This window comes from Macaca fascicularis, chromosome 7 (genome assembly GCF_037993035.2).
Source record: "Macaca fascicularis isolate 582-1 chromosome 7, T2T-MFA8v1.1".
Lineage (NCBI taxonomy): Eukaryota > Metazoa > Chordata > Mammalia > Primates > Cercopithecidae > Macaca > Macaca fascicularis.
The window spans coordinates 41,991,370-42,009,664 of NC_088381.1; the positions used below are offsets into that span (position 1 = coordinate 41,991,370).

At 53.0% G+C, this 18,295-nt stretch overlaps 1 protein-coding gene across 8 annotated transcripts in view; it reads right to left on the reverse strand.

The window, feature by feature from the left end:
- The window catches only part of IGDCC4 (immunoglobulin superfamily DCC subclass member 4), a 42,312-nt gene that overhangs the window by 4,580 nt on the left and 19,437 nt on the right, over positions 1–18,295 (reverse strand). For 2 of the 8 annotated variants that reach the window (XM_045395609.3, XM_005559818.5), the window contains exons 4-17: positions 16,832–16,968; positions 14,643–14,783; positions 10,615–10,770; positions 9,529–9,942; positions 8,858–9,022; positions 8,174–8,311; positions 7,125–7,295; positions 5,913–6,149; positions 5,660–5,761; positions 3,618–3,801; positions 2,747–2,874; positions 2,272–2,442; positions 1,911–2,048; positions 460–565 (exon numbers count right to left, since the gene is read on the reverse strand). In XM_045395609.3, coding sequence (XP_045251544.2) covers positions 460–565; positions 1,911–2,048; positions 2,272–2,442; positions 2,747–2,874; positions 3,618–3,801; positions 5,660–5,761; positions 5,913–6,149; positions 7,125–7,295; positions 8,174–8,311; positions 8,858–9,022; positions 9,529–9,942; positions 10,615–10,770; positions 14,643–14,783; positions 16,832–16,968 — 2,388 coding nt within the window. Of the gene's footprint in view, positions 1–459; positions 566–1,910; positions 2,049–2,271; positions 2,443–2,746; positions 2,878–3,617; positions 3,802–3,880; positions 3,997–5,659; positions 5,762–5,912; positions 6,150–6,729; positions 6,828–7,124; positions 7,296–8,173; positions 8,312–8,857; positions 9,023–9,528; positions 9,943–10,614; positions 10,771–14,642; positions 14,784–16,831; positions 16,969–18,295 lie in introns of those variants that run through there. The other 6 variants (XM_045395608.3, XM_015452961.4, XM_073996060.1 and 3 more) reach the window with 5 other exon arrangements.

Genomic DNA, 18,295 nt, shown 5'->3' on the forward strand with positions numbered 1-18,295 from the left:
CAGAAAACAAGGCACAGTGGTCAGAGTAAAGGGTCGGGCGGGACTGGGATCTGGTCCAGCCTATGTCTTTGGGCAGGTTCCTGCCCATCTCTGGGACTTGCTTTCCTGGTCTGTGCAATGAGTAAGAAAAACTGCTATTGTTCAAAACAGCTTCATGCTATAAACAGGGTGGCATCTGGAGATTTGGGCCCCCTCTTTCCAAGACGCTGGCAGCTACAGAGGAAGTGGGAGCGAGGCAGTTCTGGTGGCCTTGCTGAGGGGGGTAGCCAGGGGCTCTCCTAAGTCCACTCCCCATTCTCATGAAGACATCATTCCTGATTCCTTCATCCCAGAGTCCTGACTTTAACGGGGCTCCTGGGAGTGCCAAGGGCAAGTCATGGCCGCTTTCCCCGATGGCCCGTTCTGCAGCCCTTCCTGGAAGTCTCCCTTCCCTGAAGCCAGACTGGCTCCCCTGCTCACCTGTGGGGGCTGCGGCGCAGGCCGGCACACATGCAGGCCAGGAGGCAGAGGAGGCCCAGGCAGACACCCACGATGATGCCCGTGACTGAGTGCATGTCCAGCGAGTCTGGTGGGGGAGAGAGAGGCACAGAACAGGTCAGGACAGAAGAAGGGCACAGGGCATGGATCAGGACTATCCATGGCTTTTTCAGGAGACACCAGCCGGACCCTCACCCTTCAGATGCTCACAATCTTCAGATACAAGGACAGGAGGTCCCTGTGGCCTCACAGAAACTACTACTACCACTCCCTGTGACTGTCCTCCCCAGAACACACGTAGAAGTTATGGTCTCTCCTCCTCAAACTGGCCTTTGGTGAAACATGTGTTGCCTGCCCCCAGGGCTGTTGCATGGGTGTGCAACATGTGCAGGTGCGCAGACCCCATGCTTGGGTGGGCCCCACGCTTGAGTTAATGCTCTGCTGTCACTACCTTCAAATTCTTTTTTTTTTTTTTGAAATAGGGTCTTGCTCTGTCACCCAGGCCAGACTGCAGTGGCATGAACACGGCTCACTGTAGCTTCAACCTCCTGGGCACAAGTGATCCTCCCACCTCAGCCTCCCAAGCAGCTGTGACCACAGGCATAAGCTACCACACCCAGATAATTTTTAAATTTTTTGTGGAGACGGGGTCTCACCATGTTGTCCAGGCCAGTCTCCAACTCCTGGCCTCAAGTGATCCTCCCACCTCAGCCTTCCAAAGTGCATGAGCATTTTGGATTACAAGCACGAGCCACCATGCCCGACTTCTAATTTTTAAAATAAAGGATAGCACCTTTTCATTTTGCACTGGGCCCTGGAAATTATGTAGCCAGTCCTGCTGTCCACCTCCACCCCATAAAGCTCATTGCCTCACCAAGTTAATCCTCCAATCAAAGCAATTTCCCAAAGAAACTGGTCTTTAAAGCCAGTCCCAGCTGGGTACAGTGGCTCATGCCTGTAATCCCAGCACTTTGGGAGGCCAAGGCGGGTGGATCACTTGAGGTAAGGAGTTTGAGACGAGCCTGGCCAATGTGGTGAAACCCCGTCTCTACTAAAAATATAAAAATTAGCCAGGCATGGTGGTATGTGCCTATAATCCCAACTATTTGGGAGGCTGAGGCAGAAGAATCACTTGCACCTGGGAGGCAGAGGTTGCAGTGAGCTGAGATCACACCATTGCACTCTAGCCTGGGCAACAAGAGTGAAACTCCATCTCAAAAAAAAAAAAAAAAAAAAGCCAGTTGCCCGTGAACCTGACATCTGAACCAAGTCATCACTGAACCACACCTATTTCCCCTTTACATTTGCTCTGCTCCCACCAAACCAGGAGGACAGCTGTGCAAAATAATGAAATGATAGTTGTGTCCACAGCCAGGGGGTTGGAAGTCAACTCCAGGGGCCTCTGGGAACCCTGGGCTGCCCTGCAGTCATACCTGACAGCTTCTCCTGGAGCGTGATCACATCCTGCAGGCGGGAGAAAGGCCCAGGCCCCACCTCTGTGCGCGCCCCCATCTTGAAGAAGTACCGAGTGTCGCTCTCCAGGCCATGGACCTCAGCACTGAAGATGTTTCCTGGGGGTGAGGGAGGCAGGGAGAGCAGGGATGGTGGGACGGAGTGGGTGGATGCAGAGGTGGGCAGGGAGGTGGGACTGGGAAAGTCTGCTCTCCATGTAGGCAGCAGCTTCTACTGCTTCTCCCAGAAGCACCTGGAACAAACCCCAGCACTGTTCTCACTGCTGGAAGCGGGAGAGGCTGGGAAGCTCTTAGGCAGATGCCCTGGGGCAGGAGCCCTCACCCTCCGTGGTGAGCAAGGTCCACTGGTGCTCAGGCTGTGTGTGGTTGTTGCTGTACAGGATCAGATACTCCACGATCTCCCCATTGGGCTCTGTGGGGGGGCACCAGTGCAGCCGAACCGTGGACGGTGTCAGGGGGCTGAGTCGTAGGTCGGATGGGGGTGTTGAGGGCCCTGGGGTGCAGGAGAGGAGATGGGGAGAGACATCAGAGCTGGGGGACAGAGCATGAGGACATGACCTCCCTTCTTCCTTCTTCATGGAACAAGCCACAAAGCAAAGATGAGGTCTGGTTTCTAGTTGTGGAATTCTAGAAGACAGTGTGTGTGGCTGGAGGGACTTAACATTCCTCCCCTCCCAGAAACTCTTCTGCCCTCAGCTCTGCCCAACCTTGGGGTTCTGAGGGATGTTTCTTGCTGCTGGGGCAAGAAGGAGTTGGGTAAAAGATGGGTTGGTGGCAAGCGGCTGGGAGCCACTCACGGTCAGGCAGGGTGGAGCGCTCCACCACAGAGCCGAAAGGCCCATCCACGTCCACGCCGTGAGACTGCACCGCAAACTCGTATTTGGTGAATGGCTTCAAGCCGCCAATGAGGATGTCTTCTCCAGAACTGCTAAGGCAAGAAACATGACTAGTGCTCTCAGGCACACTCTCCCAGCAGGGCAGAGACCCCTCCAAATCTACTCCCCTGCTGTCAGCCCCAGCCCCAGGTTCTACTGTGGGAAGGGAAGCTGCTCCCTGACCTGGAGGCCACTGCCACCACCCAGGGACCTACAGAGAGGTCTGGATGTATGCTGCTCCAAGTCTCATCTCGAAACCAGGCCCCCTCCTCCAGGAAACCTTCCTGGATTAATCCAAGTTATTCTCCACCTATGGAATCATCTCTGATGCATCTTTTCTTTGGCTTAATTTTGCCTTCATGGCAATAGTATATATCAGTTGCTTTTTATGCGACTTTCCTCTGCCAAACCTCAGGCTCCTCAGGCTCTGTTTCCCCATCTGACGCGGTGGAGGGAGCAGCTCTGAGACAGGGACAGGGCTCTCTTCACCATCAGATTGGGAGCCCTCTGAGGCTGGAGAAACAGGTCTGTCCTGTGTCACATTCTCCAGAGTTTGAGAACAAGGCTGTGTTGTGAGGGGACGGGATTGGATGGCCTCCTCGCTACCATCTGGTCAGCAGGCAAGGACGTGGACCCTGTGCAGCCCCTCTGTGTGGCCTCAGTGTAACGGGTGAGCCATGACGTGTTCCTGAATCCCAGGGGCCCTTCCCTGATCACCACCTGCTGCCTTCCCTCCCCCACCCCCACCTGCTCTTCCTTCCTTCTTTACATTAGTAAAGGCATTAGTCCCCACCTGGTGTAATAGGTGACCAGGGAGGCATTCCTGAGCCCCCAGGGGCTGAAGCGCACAGTGTAGTTGACAATCTTGACTGTGGTGAAGTCTGGCTTTTTCCACCGAAGCCAGATGGATGTGGAGCTGTTTGATTCTGCATGAACGTGGGCTGGGGGCAGGGGTGGGCCCCTCTGGATGGGCATGTCTGAAAGGTGAAAACTAGAGTGTGAGGAGGGAAGGGAGGATACTCATCCTTAAATATGTATAGTGGTTTACAGTTCCCAAGGCTGTTTCTTTGACCCTCTCCTTTGATCCTGTGAGTTGAGTAGCATCATTCCTACTTCACAGATAAGGCAACTGAGGCTTCCAAGAATTTGATTTTTGACTGTGGAACACTAGTCTGTAAGAACGTAATAAAGAGAGAGGCAGCAAATCACAGCAATGAATAACCATGGAACCAGACTCTGGAACCAGGCTGCCTTGGTTCAAATTCCAGCTCTGACACTTACTAGCTGTGTGACCTTGGAGAAATTACTTACCCTCTCTGTGTCTCCATTCACTATTCTAATGATAGCACCTACCTCATGGGGTTGTTATGAGGATTAAATTATTTAATATTTTAAAAATAGATAGGAAATGTCTGAAATATAATAAACACTATATTTATAAGTGTTTATTATAGAAACATAAAATAAACCCCATGAGAGCAGGAACCTTATTTGTGTTGTCCACCACTAAATTCCCAAAGCAGAGCTGGCACTTAGTAGACACTTAGTGAAATATTTGCTGAATGAAGAAATGAACAAACTGGAATTAGAACTCAGCTGGGTGTGGTGGCTCATACCTGTAATCCCAGCAGGCTGGGAGGCCAAGGTGGGTGGATCACCTGAGGTCGGGAGTTGGAGACTAGCCTGGCCAACATGGTGAAACCCCGTCTCTACTAAAAATACAAAAATTAGGCCGGGCGCGGTGGCTCAAGCCTGTAATCCCAGCACTTTGGGAGGCCGAGATGGGCGGATCACGAGGTCAGGCGATGGAGACCATCCTGGCTAACAAGGTGAAACCCCGTCTCTACTAAAAAATACAAAAAAACTAGCTGGGCGAGGTGGCGGGTGCCTGTAGTCCCAGCTACACCGGAGGCTGAGGCAGGAGAATGGTGTGAACCTGGGAGGCGGAGCTTGCAGTGAGCTGAGATCTGGCCACTGCACTCCAGCCTGGTTGACAGAGCGAGACTCCATCTCAAAAAAAAAAAAAAAATTAGCCGGGTGTGGTGGCGCACACCTGTAATCCCAGCTGCTCAGGAGGCTGAGGCACAAGAATTGCTTGAACCAAGAGGTAGAGGTTGCAGTGAGCTGAGATCATGCCATTGCACTCCAGCCTGGGCAACAGAATGAGACTCCTCTGTTTCAAAAAAAAAAAAAAAAAAAGAACCCAGGCTTCATGGCTTCTGGTTGATTACTCCCTCTGCTAAACCATGTGGCTGGGAAGTTAGGGGTGAGGGAGTGTCATGATGGGTAACTGAGGTGTTCAATACAGGGCCACAAGGCAGTGTAGTGCAGTGGAAAGAGTTTTGCCTGGAAACCAGGAGTCCCGGTTCTAGTCTAGGCTCTGTGCGACCTTGGACAAGTTCCTTTTCCTCTCTGAGCCTCAGTTTCCCGTTAGGTCACATAGGGATACTCACTCTTCTTAGACTTGAGAGATAGTCTGATAGTGTGATGTAGACAAATGTGTTTTAAAAAAAACTTGTTTTAAGGTCAAACTTGGGGTCAGGAGTTACTGATCAACCATAGGGTTTCCCTCTGTTTGAACTTTGGAAATCAGCACTATTCATGGCTAATGAAAATAAGGTGGCAGGCCTAAGACCGTGAACAGACGAGCTTCTCTCCATGACAGAGGCTCTCTGGAGCTAGAAGAGGACCCCTAATCCTAGGAGAATGGGTTTGAGCATGAGCTGAGGCTACTAAAGTGCCTGTTCACCAGGCTGGCCCAAAGGAAAAGAAGAGGAAGTGGCTAGCAGAGTCCTCACCTGAGCCCTCCCCGCCTTCTTCCCCCACGGCCCTCACCTGGTGCGGGCGCCTTCTCCGTCTTGCCCTTCCACACTGCTGCATAGCCGTCCTCATGTTTGTTGAATGCCACGAGCTTCACCTCATACAGCCGGCCAGGGACTGGGGAAGGTTACAGGGCTTAATAGCTAGGGGGACATCTGGGGTCACTCTCCCGTCCACAGAAAGCATCCCATCTCTAACTCCTTCACACAGCTTGCCCGGTCCCCCCTGAAGCTACATCCCTCTCTCCCGCTCCCCCAGCCCTCCTCACCTAGCTGGGTCAGCTCGTACTGCTTCACTTTCTTCTTGAGCCGGATGGGCCCCACATCCCAAGCCTGGTCTCCACGGCCCCCTGGCGGGCGATTGCCATTGGCCTCCTCCTCAGCCCCCACCTCCCGCCAATATAGTTTGTAGCCAGAGATCTGGGTGGGGTGAGGGGGTGGCTGCCATGACACGACCAGGGACTCCATCCTTGCCTGCACCTTCAACTCTGCAGGGGCAAAAGGGACTGGGGGCAGAGGAGCAGGATGGGAAAATTAAGGAACAGAATGGGGAATGAGGAGAAGGAGGCCAGGGATAGGAGACAGGGAAGAGGCATGAGGAAGAGGCAGTAAGATGGCATTCAGTGAGAGCCTTGCCAGCATTCTCCCAACACATCACCACTCAGCCACCACTCTTAGTGCCAGGCCTGGGCTCGGTCTAGAGGTGAACTCACTATTCTGCAAGCACAGAGTGCAGGGAATGCAGGGGTGTCTGCTGGGCATTTGCAAAGGAGTCAGCAAGGAGCACCTCTGGAGCAGGCTGATAGCACCTGGCACAGAATCGGCCTCTGTGAAGTCTTCTGAAGGATCAAATGTCGGGGGCAGTAGGGGTGGTGGTTGCTGAGGCCAGGAAGGGGGGATGCCACCATTATAGTAGGGACACCCACTTGAGAGTGAGGAGCTTACAATGTGTCAAACACACTGTGTATATGCACTTTGTATGTGTATTATAACTTTATTCTTGCAGCCCTCTAAAATAGTGAAAATATACTACAACCTTCACTTTACAGATAAGAAAACTGAAGCTCAGAGAGTTACGTAATTTACCCAGTGTCGTACAGAGAGCACGTAGGCCGGTTTGGTCAGCATTTAATCACTCTTCTATTGGGCCTCTCAACAAAACATCATCATCATCCTCGAAGCAGCTACAGTTCAATGAGTTTAAGCACTTTAGTTACAATACATTATTCAACCTCATGCCACTCCTGGGCAGTAAATGAAGCCTCAGAATGGTTTGTCCAAGGTCACACGGCAAATCGAAGGGACACCAGATCCCAGCCCTTCACCTCTGCACCTGGGCCTCGCTCACCCATCAAGCAGAGGGAGGCATGGAAGGTCTCTGATGGAGGGTGGGGTGCGGGGGTGGGGCACTGGGTCCCAAGGACACACGCACACCCACACAGTCACACACGCACTCTCTTGTCTCTCCTCTAACCCCGTACCGTGGCTCTGGTTGTGCATACTGGGCGTCCTGTGCTGCATCCACTGGGAAGGGGCCCCGAAGCCGGCTGCTGTACCAGCCGAAATCCGTACTCGATACACCTTATTTGGCTGAAGCGAGTTCAGCGTAAGCTGTGTCTCATTTCCTCGCACCTCAGTAGAGAAAATCTGATCTGCAGGGACAGAAAAGGTGGGCTGTTGGGTAGCCACCTGAGGACCAGGATCCTAAATTCTCCTACGCGGGTCTTCCACCTCACATCCTGGTTCCTCCGTGCCCATGGGAGCCTGAGGCATTCTCAGCACTGACCCCTCAGTGCCTGGGCAGACTCTATGGCTCCAGGGTGGACGCTTGAGCCTCCACCTCTGGCTGATGCAGGCTATCAGCCTGGGCTCAGCTGCAGAGAGAATGATGGCAGGCTTTCCCCACTTCCCCAGGAGCTGTCAATGACCATCCCCCGCCAACACACACACGGGATGCAGACACAAGGGGCTGACCATGAAGGCCAGCAAGCTCTGCCTGGCTTCCAGAGCCCTGAGGGCCACCATGGCCACTTCCTCACCCTTCCCTCCTTCCTCACCTTTCCCTCCTTCCTCACCCTTCCCCTGGTCCCTCAGCCACCTTCCTTCTCCTAACTTTTATCCTTTTATTTTTTTCTGAAACAGAGCTTTGCTCTGTCACCCAGATGGGAGTACAATGGCATGATCACAGTTCCCTGCAGCCTTGAAATCCTGGGGTCAAGTGATCCTCCCACCCCAGCCCCCCATTTCCCAGATAAGGAAACTGAGGCAGGGACTCAGTAGGATTACATACTGCAGCTGTAGAGGGGTTGGGGTGAGAGCCCAGGCCTCCCTCTGCCTTAAGCTAGGCCCCTCTATCTTCCCTTTTCATTCCTGCCCAGACCCCTGTTTTTCAGGTTCACCCTTCCCCAACCTCTCCCTACTCTGCTTCCTTTCCTCCTACTCCGCTACCCTGCTCAGGTCTCCAGCAGCCCTGACCACTCTTCACATTGATCATTCCCAGACCTGCCTGCAGCCCACCCGCCCCACTCACCTTCCTTTCCCAAACCGTATTCTATCTTGTACTTCACCACCTGCCCATTGCTCAGGCTGGGGGGCAGGGGCAGCCATGCCACCCTGATGTCCGAGGGGTTGGGGCTGGACAGGGAGAGCTGGGGTGCTGCACTGGGGACTGAGACAGAAGAACATCAGCGTGAGCTCTGCTCCACCGACGTGGAAGGTGAGGCTCAGGAGCGGTCAGAGACTTGCCTGGGTCACACAGCAAGTCAGAAGTAGGCCAGGACCAGGATCTGAGGGAGGAAAGGGAGCTTCTCAGGGGAGCCCCAAGCTGAAGGATGAAGGGACATCTTTCCCACCCCGAAGCTGGAAAAAGTCTTGGAGCACAATCTTCCACATCTAATGGGTTAATGTCACTGACCCCTACCCTAGCTGGATGGCACACAGGTGTCAGGGAGAACTGCATGACACAGGGAATCATCACAAGACCTGGGCTCAAGTCCCAGCTGAACTACTGACCTGGGCAAATCATTCTCATTTTCTGGGCCTCAGTTTCCCCAACTGTAAACTGAGGAGAAGAACCCCTGTCCACTCTCTTATAGGGTACAAAGATGATATGAGCAGGTAAAAATGCCTTTACATTAGTAAAGAGAGGGCGAGCTCCCCTCCCCAGGGAATTCTCTTTACCCCAAGCTGCCCATTGCAGGTTCAGAGGCCCTACCGTCATCCAGTGTGTGCACCAGTGCTGGGGTGGAGGTGCGGCTGGCCCCCAGCTGGGAGTAGGCCACCACGTAGAACTCATAATCTGTGTTGGGTTCCAGGTCCCGAACCTGTAGCTCCGTGGTGTCGTTGTTCACTGCAAACTGGTATTCCACATTATCCATGCCTGGTGACCCAGGGGACAAGGGGACTGTCATAGTGCCACTCCAGTGCTGGTTAGCTGGAGTTTGTCTAGGAATCCTTCATATTGTCCTGGTGTCTATTTATAGCTAAATCATCCCAGATAATCTAAGCAGGAGTGTATAAACTCCCTCGGCTTCCTGTCTCACTCTATTAATTCCTCCACTGGTTAGGGAGTGCTTTCTGGAAATGACCTACCTCTCCAGTTAGTTAACTGGGGTGGGAGGTGGCTCCAGGAACGTCCTCTCCCTCCTCTCTCAACAAATATGACTGAGGGAAGCAGTGGCCCTTCCAGCACCAACTGCCTAATCCATACCTACCATACCTATGCGGGTCTCTAATATGGGCTCCTACCCCAGTCCATCCTCGCTGCAGAGGTACCCATCAGGCAACCCTTCAGTCATCCGACCTGAAACCCTCCCCGCTGCGCCCCGCCGGGGCCTGCGCTGGTGCATCCTGCCCCCTGGTGCATCCCGCCCCAGGCCGACGTACCCCGTGCCTTCTGGTAGTGGAGAGAGAAGCCGATGATCTGCTCACTGTGCAGCTCGGGCCGCTCCCAGGCCACCAGCACAGCGGAGCTGCTCAGTGGCGTAGCAGTGACCCTTGTGGGGGCGCTGGGCAGCCCCTCGCGCACCACCACGGCCAGCGACGCGGCAGCACACGCCATTCCCGCGATGTTCTCAGCCACGCACTGGTAGTAGCCCGCGTCCTGCAGGCCGATCTGTGTGATGACCAGGCTGCCACCGCCGCCCTGGACCTTGACGCGCCCGTTTGGCCGCAGCGGCGCCCCGTTGTGCAGCCAGCGCAGCGCTGGCTGCGGCTCCCCCGACGCGCGGCACACGAAGCGCGCTGTGCTCGCCCGCGTCCGCGACAGCGCCTCGGGCGCCTGAGTGATGGCGGGAGCCGCTGGGGGCGCGAGGGGCGACGCTGAGCGCGGGGGTCCCGCCACTAAGGTCTCTGCCCCTCCCTCCAGGACCCCAACCCTGCCCCCCACCGCCCTTCCCCGCTCCCCTTCCAATCACTCTAACCTCTCCCTGATTCACCCTTTCCAAACTACTTCCGCTCAGCGCAGACTTACCCCTTCTTCTCCCCACTTACCCCAGCCCCACAACGACCATTCTCTTTCTCTTCCAAAACTGTCCCCAGGCCGCCTCAGCCTCCCCTAAATATCGCTCCTCCCGGATCTAGCCCCACCCCTAATTTACCTATCTCCTTCCTCCCTGACCTCCGATGTCTCCCGCACCTATCAGATCTGTTCTGCCCCCCAGTTTTCTTAGTACCACCCAGATCACTGCACTATCCCCCCAACAATCCCAGTCCCACCTCCCCGCTAATTACTCGCGCCAGGCCCTAATCACCCTTCTCCTTCCATCCCAGATTCAACGCCCCGCACTCCGTCCTCCGGTTACCTAGTCCCCATCCCTCGCCCCACCTCCGCCTTACTAGGGACTCCTCCCCCGAGTTCGTCCTCCAGGAGCGCGCCTGAGTCTCCCCAGCACACCCACCTGTCCACTTCCCCCTGCCTTATTCACCCCAGCCCCAAACAACCCGCTCCCTCCGCCCTTCCGCCCGCCTCACCCAGCACGCGGAGCTCTGCGGCGGCAGTGGCGAAGTCGCGCGTGCGGGGCTTGTTGGCGCGGCAGACGTAGACGCCGGAGTGCCGGGGCTGCGCGCTGGCAATTAGTAGGTTGGTGCGGCCCAGGACGATGACATCTGTGGAGATGGGCTTCCCGTCTGGGGAAGGAGAGGGAGACGCGCTGGAGGGGACGCTAGGGACTGCCCTTCCATTCACTCTCCGGACCTCAGGAACACTCTGCACCCGGGTAAAGTGAACACAACCGTCCCTGGTCCGAATCTCATTTCCTCCTCTTGCCGGGACTCTCTGAGCCCTGCTGTCTCCATCTGTAAGGGGGAACTAGCCCTTAACTGGCAGGGTTTCCATGAGGGTTGAAAGAATGTGAGAACCCCTGGCACAGTGCAGGCATATATTAATAATAGGTGCTCATACACTCGTCAGTTTTCATTACTAAATTCATTTCTCTCAAGAAGGACATGCGCCTTCCCTGGGGTCCCAGCCCAGTACTATGATGAAGCTAGGGCCGGTAAGGTCATACCAAGACAACGATTTGAATGTGCACAGATTTTTATCTCAATGTGAAATGAAAACCATTTAAAAAGCCCTTGCCTTGTAGACATGAACAGAAAATCTAGAGAAGCAATGCAAATAGCCAAGAAACACAAACATGTTCAATTTCATGTCATCAAAGAAAGGCACTTCAAAACAGATGTTAGGCTGGGCATGGTGGCTCACGCCTGTACTCTCAGCACTTTGGGAGGCTGAGGTGGGAGGATCACTTGAGACCAGGAGTTCAAGACCACCCTGGGCAACCTAGTGAGACTCTGTCTCTATGGAAAAAAAAAAAAAAAGATACTAAAACATAGGTGTTAATTTTCACCCATCAACTTGAGAAGATTTTTTAAAATACTAAATTGCAATGCTGGAGAAAGGGCCATAAAGGAGCTTCACCTAGGCCTTGAAGCCAAGGATTCCATTTATGCATACCTGTCCTAGGAAGATGATCAGAATTACAGGCAAGTATTTGTGAACAGAGCAGATCACAGCAGTGTTAACTGTAACAGTGGACAACTGGAAAGGACTTAAAAATCCAACAGCAGGAACTGGTGAATTATATCATAGCTATATTCAAAGTACGGAATATTAGATAGTCATTACAATTATTTTGAAAATGTTTTAAAGATGGAGAAATGCTTATGATATACTGTTGGATGAAAATAGGACTTGGAACTGTAAATGCAGCACATGTTCTCAATTTCAGGGAGAAAACTGTACATATGCATAGAAAAAAACTGAAAGAAGGTACACTGGTACATAAACAATTTTTATATCTGAGTGGTGGAGTGTTTTCTGCATCTATTTTTCTTCCTAGTTTTCTATGGTGAACATTTACAACATTTGCAGTCAGAAAACAAAACAGCCGGGCGCGGTGGCTCACACCTGTAATCCCAGCACTTTGGGAGGCCGAGGCAGGTGGATCACTTAAGATCAGGAGTTTGAAACCAGCCTGGCTAACATGGCAAAACCCCATCTCTACTAAAAACACAAAAATTAGCCGAATATGGTGGTGTATGCCTGTAATCCCAGCTACTCGGGACTCTGAGGCAGGAGAATCACTTGAACCCAGGAGGCGGAGGTTGCAGTGAGCCAAGATCATGCTACTGCACTCCAGCCTGGGAAACAGAGCAAAACTCCATCAAAAAAGAAAGAAAAGAAAAGAAAAGAAAAGAAAAGAGAAAGAAAACGAAACAGCCCGGGTGTGGTGGCTCATGCCTGGATCACGAGGTCGGATCGCGAGGTCAGGAGATCAAGACCATCCTGGCTAACACGGTGAAGCCCAGTCTCTGCTAAAAATACAAAAAATTAACCAGGCATGGTGGCAGGCTCCTGTAGTCCCAGCTAGTTGGGAAGCTGAGGCAGGAGAATCGCTTGAATTGGGAGGCGGAGCTTGCAGTGAGCCGAGATCGCGCCACTGCACTCCAGCCTGGGCGACAGAGCGAGACTCCGTCTCAAAAAAAAAAAAAAAAAAAGATGTAGAGGCCTGAGGCAGGGCCCCAGACTCTGCATTTCTAACTAGTCCTAGGTAGTAGAGCTGAAGAGCACACTTTCAGGTACAGAACCGGGCGCAGTGACTCACACTTGTAATCCCAGCACTTAGGGAGGCCAAAACGGGCGGGTCGCTTGAGCCCAGGAGTTTGAGACCAGCCTGCGCAACATCTAGAAACCCTGTCTCTCAAAAAAAAAAAAAAAAAAACGAGCATAGTGGCACATGCCTGTAGTCCCAGCTACTCAGGAGGCTGAGGTAGATCACCTGAACCAGCAAAAGGTGGAGGCGGCAGTGAACTATGATTGTACCACTGCACTCCAGCCTGGGTGACAGGCAAAAAAAAAAAAAAAAAAGATTCCTGGATCACGACTCTCCGGGGTGAAGAAAGGAGTCTGCAGTTTTAACAAGTCCCCTGGGTGACCCTGATGCATAATCAGGAATTAAGAAATATTGACATTAGAACTTCTAGGTGATACCACAAGTTTATCCCAGTAGTACGAGGGTCCTGCTGGCCCCCTAAGTAGACAAGTGTCACAGGTCCAACAAGGCAGTTCAGGTCAGACAGGTGCGAAAATCCCAGCACTGTTCTATTTTATCAGCTCAGTGGTGGGTACATATTAATAATTGTTCAATTTATTTTCTTTAAACTATATATATTCATGATATACACTTTTGAGTATGAGACATAAAGTTTTTTTTTTTTAAGTGTATAGAGTAATAGAATGAGTTGGGGAACGGGGTAAAGAGAACTGAATTTAAAACTTCTGCCATCAATTTGGGACAAGTCACTTTTTTTTTTTTTTTTTTTTGAGACGGAGTCTCGCTCTGTCACCCAGGCTGGAGTGCAGTGGCCGGATCTCAGCTCACTGCAAGCTCCGCCTCCCGGGTTTACGCCATTCTCCGGCCTCAGCCTCCCGAGTAGCTGGGACTACAGGCGCCCGCCACCTCGCCCGGCTAGTTTTTTGTATTTCTTAATGGAGACGGGGTTTCACCGTGTTAGCCAGGATGGTCTCGATCTCCTGACCTCGTGATCTGCCCGTCTCGGCCTCCCAAAGTGCTGGGATTACAGGCTTGAGCCACCGCGCCCGGCCTACAAGTCACTTTTTAACAGCAAATGGAAACAAAAATAACCCTTGCTTTCTTTCTATAGGACTGTAGGAAGTAAAGTACCAGAAAGAGAACAGACTCAAAAGCTTGGGTCCCGGCTCTTCCACCTGCCTCTCTGAGCCTCAGTTTCCTCATCTGCCCACTGGGAATAATAGTTCTGGCCCCTACTCTCCCCAAAGGGCTCTTGGAGGCTGACAGGAGAACAGGTGTGAAAGTGCTCAGGAGACTGCACAGTGACATTTGGCCCAGCACTGGCGTTACCCTGACGGCATCTCCAGTCACTCAGTGGCACTTCTCAGTTGTAGCCTGATACTGTCAGACCTCTCTTCATAGATATGTGTTTCCTTTTCCTCACTAGACGATGAGTTCAGAGGGCAGGGTCCCTGCCTCTCTGGATTTTGTTCACTGTGCCCAGCATGATGCCAGTCACACAAAGGGTGGTCCCAGAGCTGGCCTTATAGTTAAACACAGACCAGCAGAGGGATCTGGTTCCACCTGACTCACTGGCTGTGTGGCACCTTCCCAGCTCTCAAGTACTCACTTGTAACACTGTTGTGAGGAACAGAAATATGTAATTACGGTGGAGAATGTAGCTCAGCACCTGGCCTCAGGGGGGCTGCAATAACTGTTCTGTAAGTGGCAGCCTGGAAGTGCTTTTGTAAAGCCCATGCTACACAGAGTGACGAAGAAGTCTGTCCAGTTCCCCTCGAAGCTCCGACCTTGTCCACCACACCCAGCCCTGGGAGAGGAGTTCCTGCCACACCAGAAGGTTGGTGACCCCTGGGTCGTCACCCATACATCCCCCTGACTTAGGGGCATGTGAGATGCCACATCCCTCCCTTCCCATGCCCTCCTTCTCCCACCCCCTCCACTCACCTTGTCGGACCCAGGACACAAAAGGGGTGGGGTCAGCTGAGGCCACACATTCCATCACCACACTCTGGCCAGACACCACCGTGGTGTTCTCTGGGGCTGCCACAATGACCACGTCCTGTCCCCTGGTGGACGCCAGGGACCCTGGCAAGAAGACAGACAGAAGGCAGCCTTACCATTAGGCATTTGCCATTCAATACCTCACCTGAGTCGCACAGTAACCTGGTGAGGTGGTACTGGGGGCAGCAGCAATGATTCCATCTGTCAGATGGGAGATGTAGCAAGAAAAGTCAGCAGGGCTAGGACGGGACCTCTGAGCTGTTTCTATTTTTTTTTTTTTTTTTTTTTTTTTGAGACGGAGTCTTGTTCTGTCGCCCAGGCTGTAGTGCAGTGGCCGGATCTCGGCTCACTGCAAGCTCTGCCTCCCGGGTTCACGCCATTCTCCTGCCTCAGCCTCCCGAGTAGCTGGGACTACAGGCGCCCGCCACCTCGCCCGGCTAGTTTTTTGTGTTTTTAGTAGAGACGGGCTTTCACCGTGTTAGCCAGGATGGTCTCGATCTCCTGACCTCGTGATCCGCCCGTCTCGGCCTCCCAAAGTGCTGGGATTACAGGCTTGAGCCACCGCGCCCGGCCTGAGCTGTTTCTTTTAGAGTCAGAAGAATTGCCTGGGCTTCAACTCAGCACCAGAGAAATGATTAGACAGACCCACATCTACCTCCATTCTTCCCTCCCAAATGCAACCCACCATCTAGGCAGAGAACTGTCAGGGTCATGGGCAAAGCACCAGACTTGGAGTCAACAGTTATAGTTTCTAGTTCCAGCACTGCCATTAACGCACTGGGTGACCTTAGGCAAATCCCTTCTCCAAAGGCTCTTGGATTCCCCAGTGGAAAAGGCAGACAGTGGACTTTAGTTTCTGCTTGGGCTGCAGCTCCCTAAACACTGATTTCCTGCTGAGTTCTCTGTGACCCTGGCCCCCTGGGTGGAGTGGTGAATATCTGGATTGTCCAGCAGGTGGAGGCAGAGACCCTCAGAACAGAACGGAGAAGACACCAGCCTGGGAACAGCCCACCAGCACCAGCTAAGCCCAGAAGGAATAGGATGGGGACAGGGTGGGGGTGTGGAGAGTGGGTGGGAGGTGGGAGCTGGGAGGGATGCATGGCAAAGGGCAGCAGGGGAGGGGCCCCTGAGGGAGGCTTGAAGTGAGATCTGTTGAGCACCTGCCAGGTGCCAGGCACTTTCCATTCTTTTTTTTTTTTTTTTTCAAGACGGAGTCTCGCTCTGTCGCCCAGGCTGGAGTGCAGTGGCTTGATCTCGGCTCACTGCAAGCTCCGCCTCCTGGGTTCACGCCATTCTCCTGCCTCAGCCTCCCAAGTAGCTGGGACTACAGGCGCCCGCCACTACGCCCGGCTAATTTTTTTATATTTTTAGTAGAGATGGGGTTTCACCGTGTTAGCCAGGATGGTCTCGATCTCCCGACCTCATGATCCGCCCGTCTCGGCCTCCCAAAGTGCTGGGATTACAGGCTTGAGCCACCGTGCCCGGCCTGCACTTTCCATTCTTATTTCAAGGACTCTTCCAGCCTCTCTGAGCTGGACATTTGATAAGGAGCCCAGGGTCACACAGATGGTGAGCAGAGAAGCCAGGATTCAAACCAGGTCTTTCCAACCCCAAAGCCTGTGCCCTTCCTACTCCATCACACTGGGGCAAGAGCTTTTCAAAGAAACGAGTAAAGGACAAGAGCACTAGGCCACAGGGAGCCAGATTCGCAAGGCACAGAAAGCAGAGAGGGATGAATCCCCCAGTGCCTGAACTCCTCAGTGACTACAGAAGGGGAGGAGAGAAAGGAGCAGGGACCAGGGATTCCGGGCGCTGACACGGCCTCAGATGCCTTGCCTCCCCACCTCTGTCCCCAGCCTTCGACACTCCATCCAACCCGAGGGCACAGAGGCTCTGCATGAAGAGAGGAGCCCCGCCCTGGGAGTCTGGGGTCTTGTGTTCCATCCCAGTTCTTTCTTCCCTGGTTTGCTGGGTGGCAGTATCCCCTCTGGGCTTCATCGCTTCACCTGTCAATGGGACTAACATTTATCACCTACTTGAAGGCGACGCCTGGACCTCTTGAGGTCTCTCCCAGCTCTGAGATGGCTGGCTCCAGAAACCCCCAGGTTTCCCCACCCAGCCAGCCCCCTTACCTCTGTGGGCCACACTGAGTAGGGCCTCCTGGCTGAAGCGCTGGCTAGCCGAGTTGGTGGCCACACATCGGTAGGGGCCTGCATCATTCTCCTGAACATCCAGGATCTGAAGGACGCCGTTGGGAAGCGTGATGAGCCTTGGGAAGAGGGGAGCGGGCAGCTGTGAGGTGGGCAGGGGGCCACAGGGAGGGTGGCTCATGGTAAGATAAATGCAAATTAAAACTCTAAGATACCAGGCCGGGCGCGGTGGCTCACGCCTGTAATCCCAGCACTTTGGGAGGCCGAGGTAGGTGGATTACCTGAGGTTTAGAGTTCAAGACCAGCCTGACCAACATGGAGAAACCCCGTCTCTACTAAAAATACAAAATTAGCCAGGTGTGGTGGCTCATGCCTGTAATCCCAGCTACTCGGGAGGCTGAGGCAGGAGAATCGCTTGAACCTGGGAGGTAGGGGTTGCGGTGAGCTGAGATTGCGCCATCGCGCTCCAGTCTGGGCAACAAGAGTGAAACTCTGTCTCAAAAAAAACTCTAAGACACCATTTTCACCTATTAGATTGGTGAAAATCAGAAGGCTTAATAACACTCCATGTGGATGAGGGAATGGGGGACGGCACTCCTGCCTCAACGGTGGATGAGGGAATGGGGGCTGGCACTCTTGCCTTGACGGTGGCCCTGCCCATACACCATCTTTCCAGGGCAAGTTGGTGATATCTCAACATCAAAACTTCTAGGGCTCTATCCCACAGATACTCTCAGATGTGTGCACAAGAGCACATGTTAAACGATATTCACTCCAGCATTGTCTGTGATAGCAAAAGACTGGAAACAACCCAAGTGTCCATCTGCAGGGTGGGAACTGGTTAAATTGGTTTGGGTACATTCGCACAATGGAATGCTAGGCAGCTGCTAAAAAGGAGGCAGCTCTGTGTGTGCTGATAGAGGGCCATCTCCAAATGTGTTCTGGTACAAAACAGTGTGTGTGGGGACATGTAGGCTTCTATGCTTGCGTATACACTGAATGTTCCTGGTGTTGGTGGTTGTCTCTGGAGAGGGGACCTGGGATCCAGGGGACTGAGGGTGGGAGGGATTGACTTTTTATTATATATCCTTCTATACAGTTTGAATTTTTTTACCCCTTGCCCGTATTACCTTCTCCCTCCCTTGATAAAATATTCTTTATTCACACTATCTCATGTGACCCTCAAAACAAGCCCAAGACGTAAAGGGGGTCACGACCTCCATTTTACCAGTGAAAAATAGGGTTGGAGGGAGGAGGGTATTTTCCTGAGGTCTCATAGGTAGAGCAGAGTGAAAGCTCAAACCCAAGTCTTCTGGTGCCAAATGTCATATCCATCCTACCTGCCTGTCTCGGCAGTCATTGGATGGCTGAGAATGCCCTTGGAGAGGACGTGGTCTCCAAGCAGAACCAGCCAACATGTATGTTACTTAGACGGGGCATGATGGA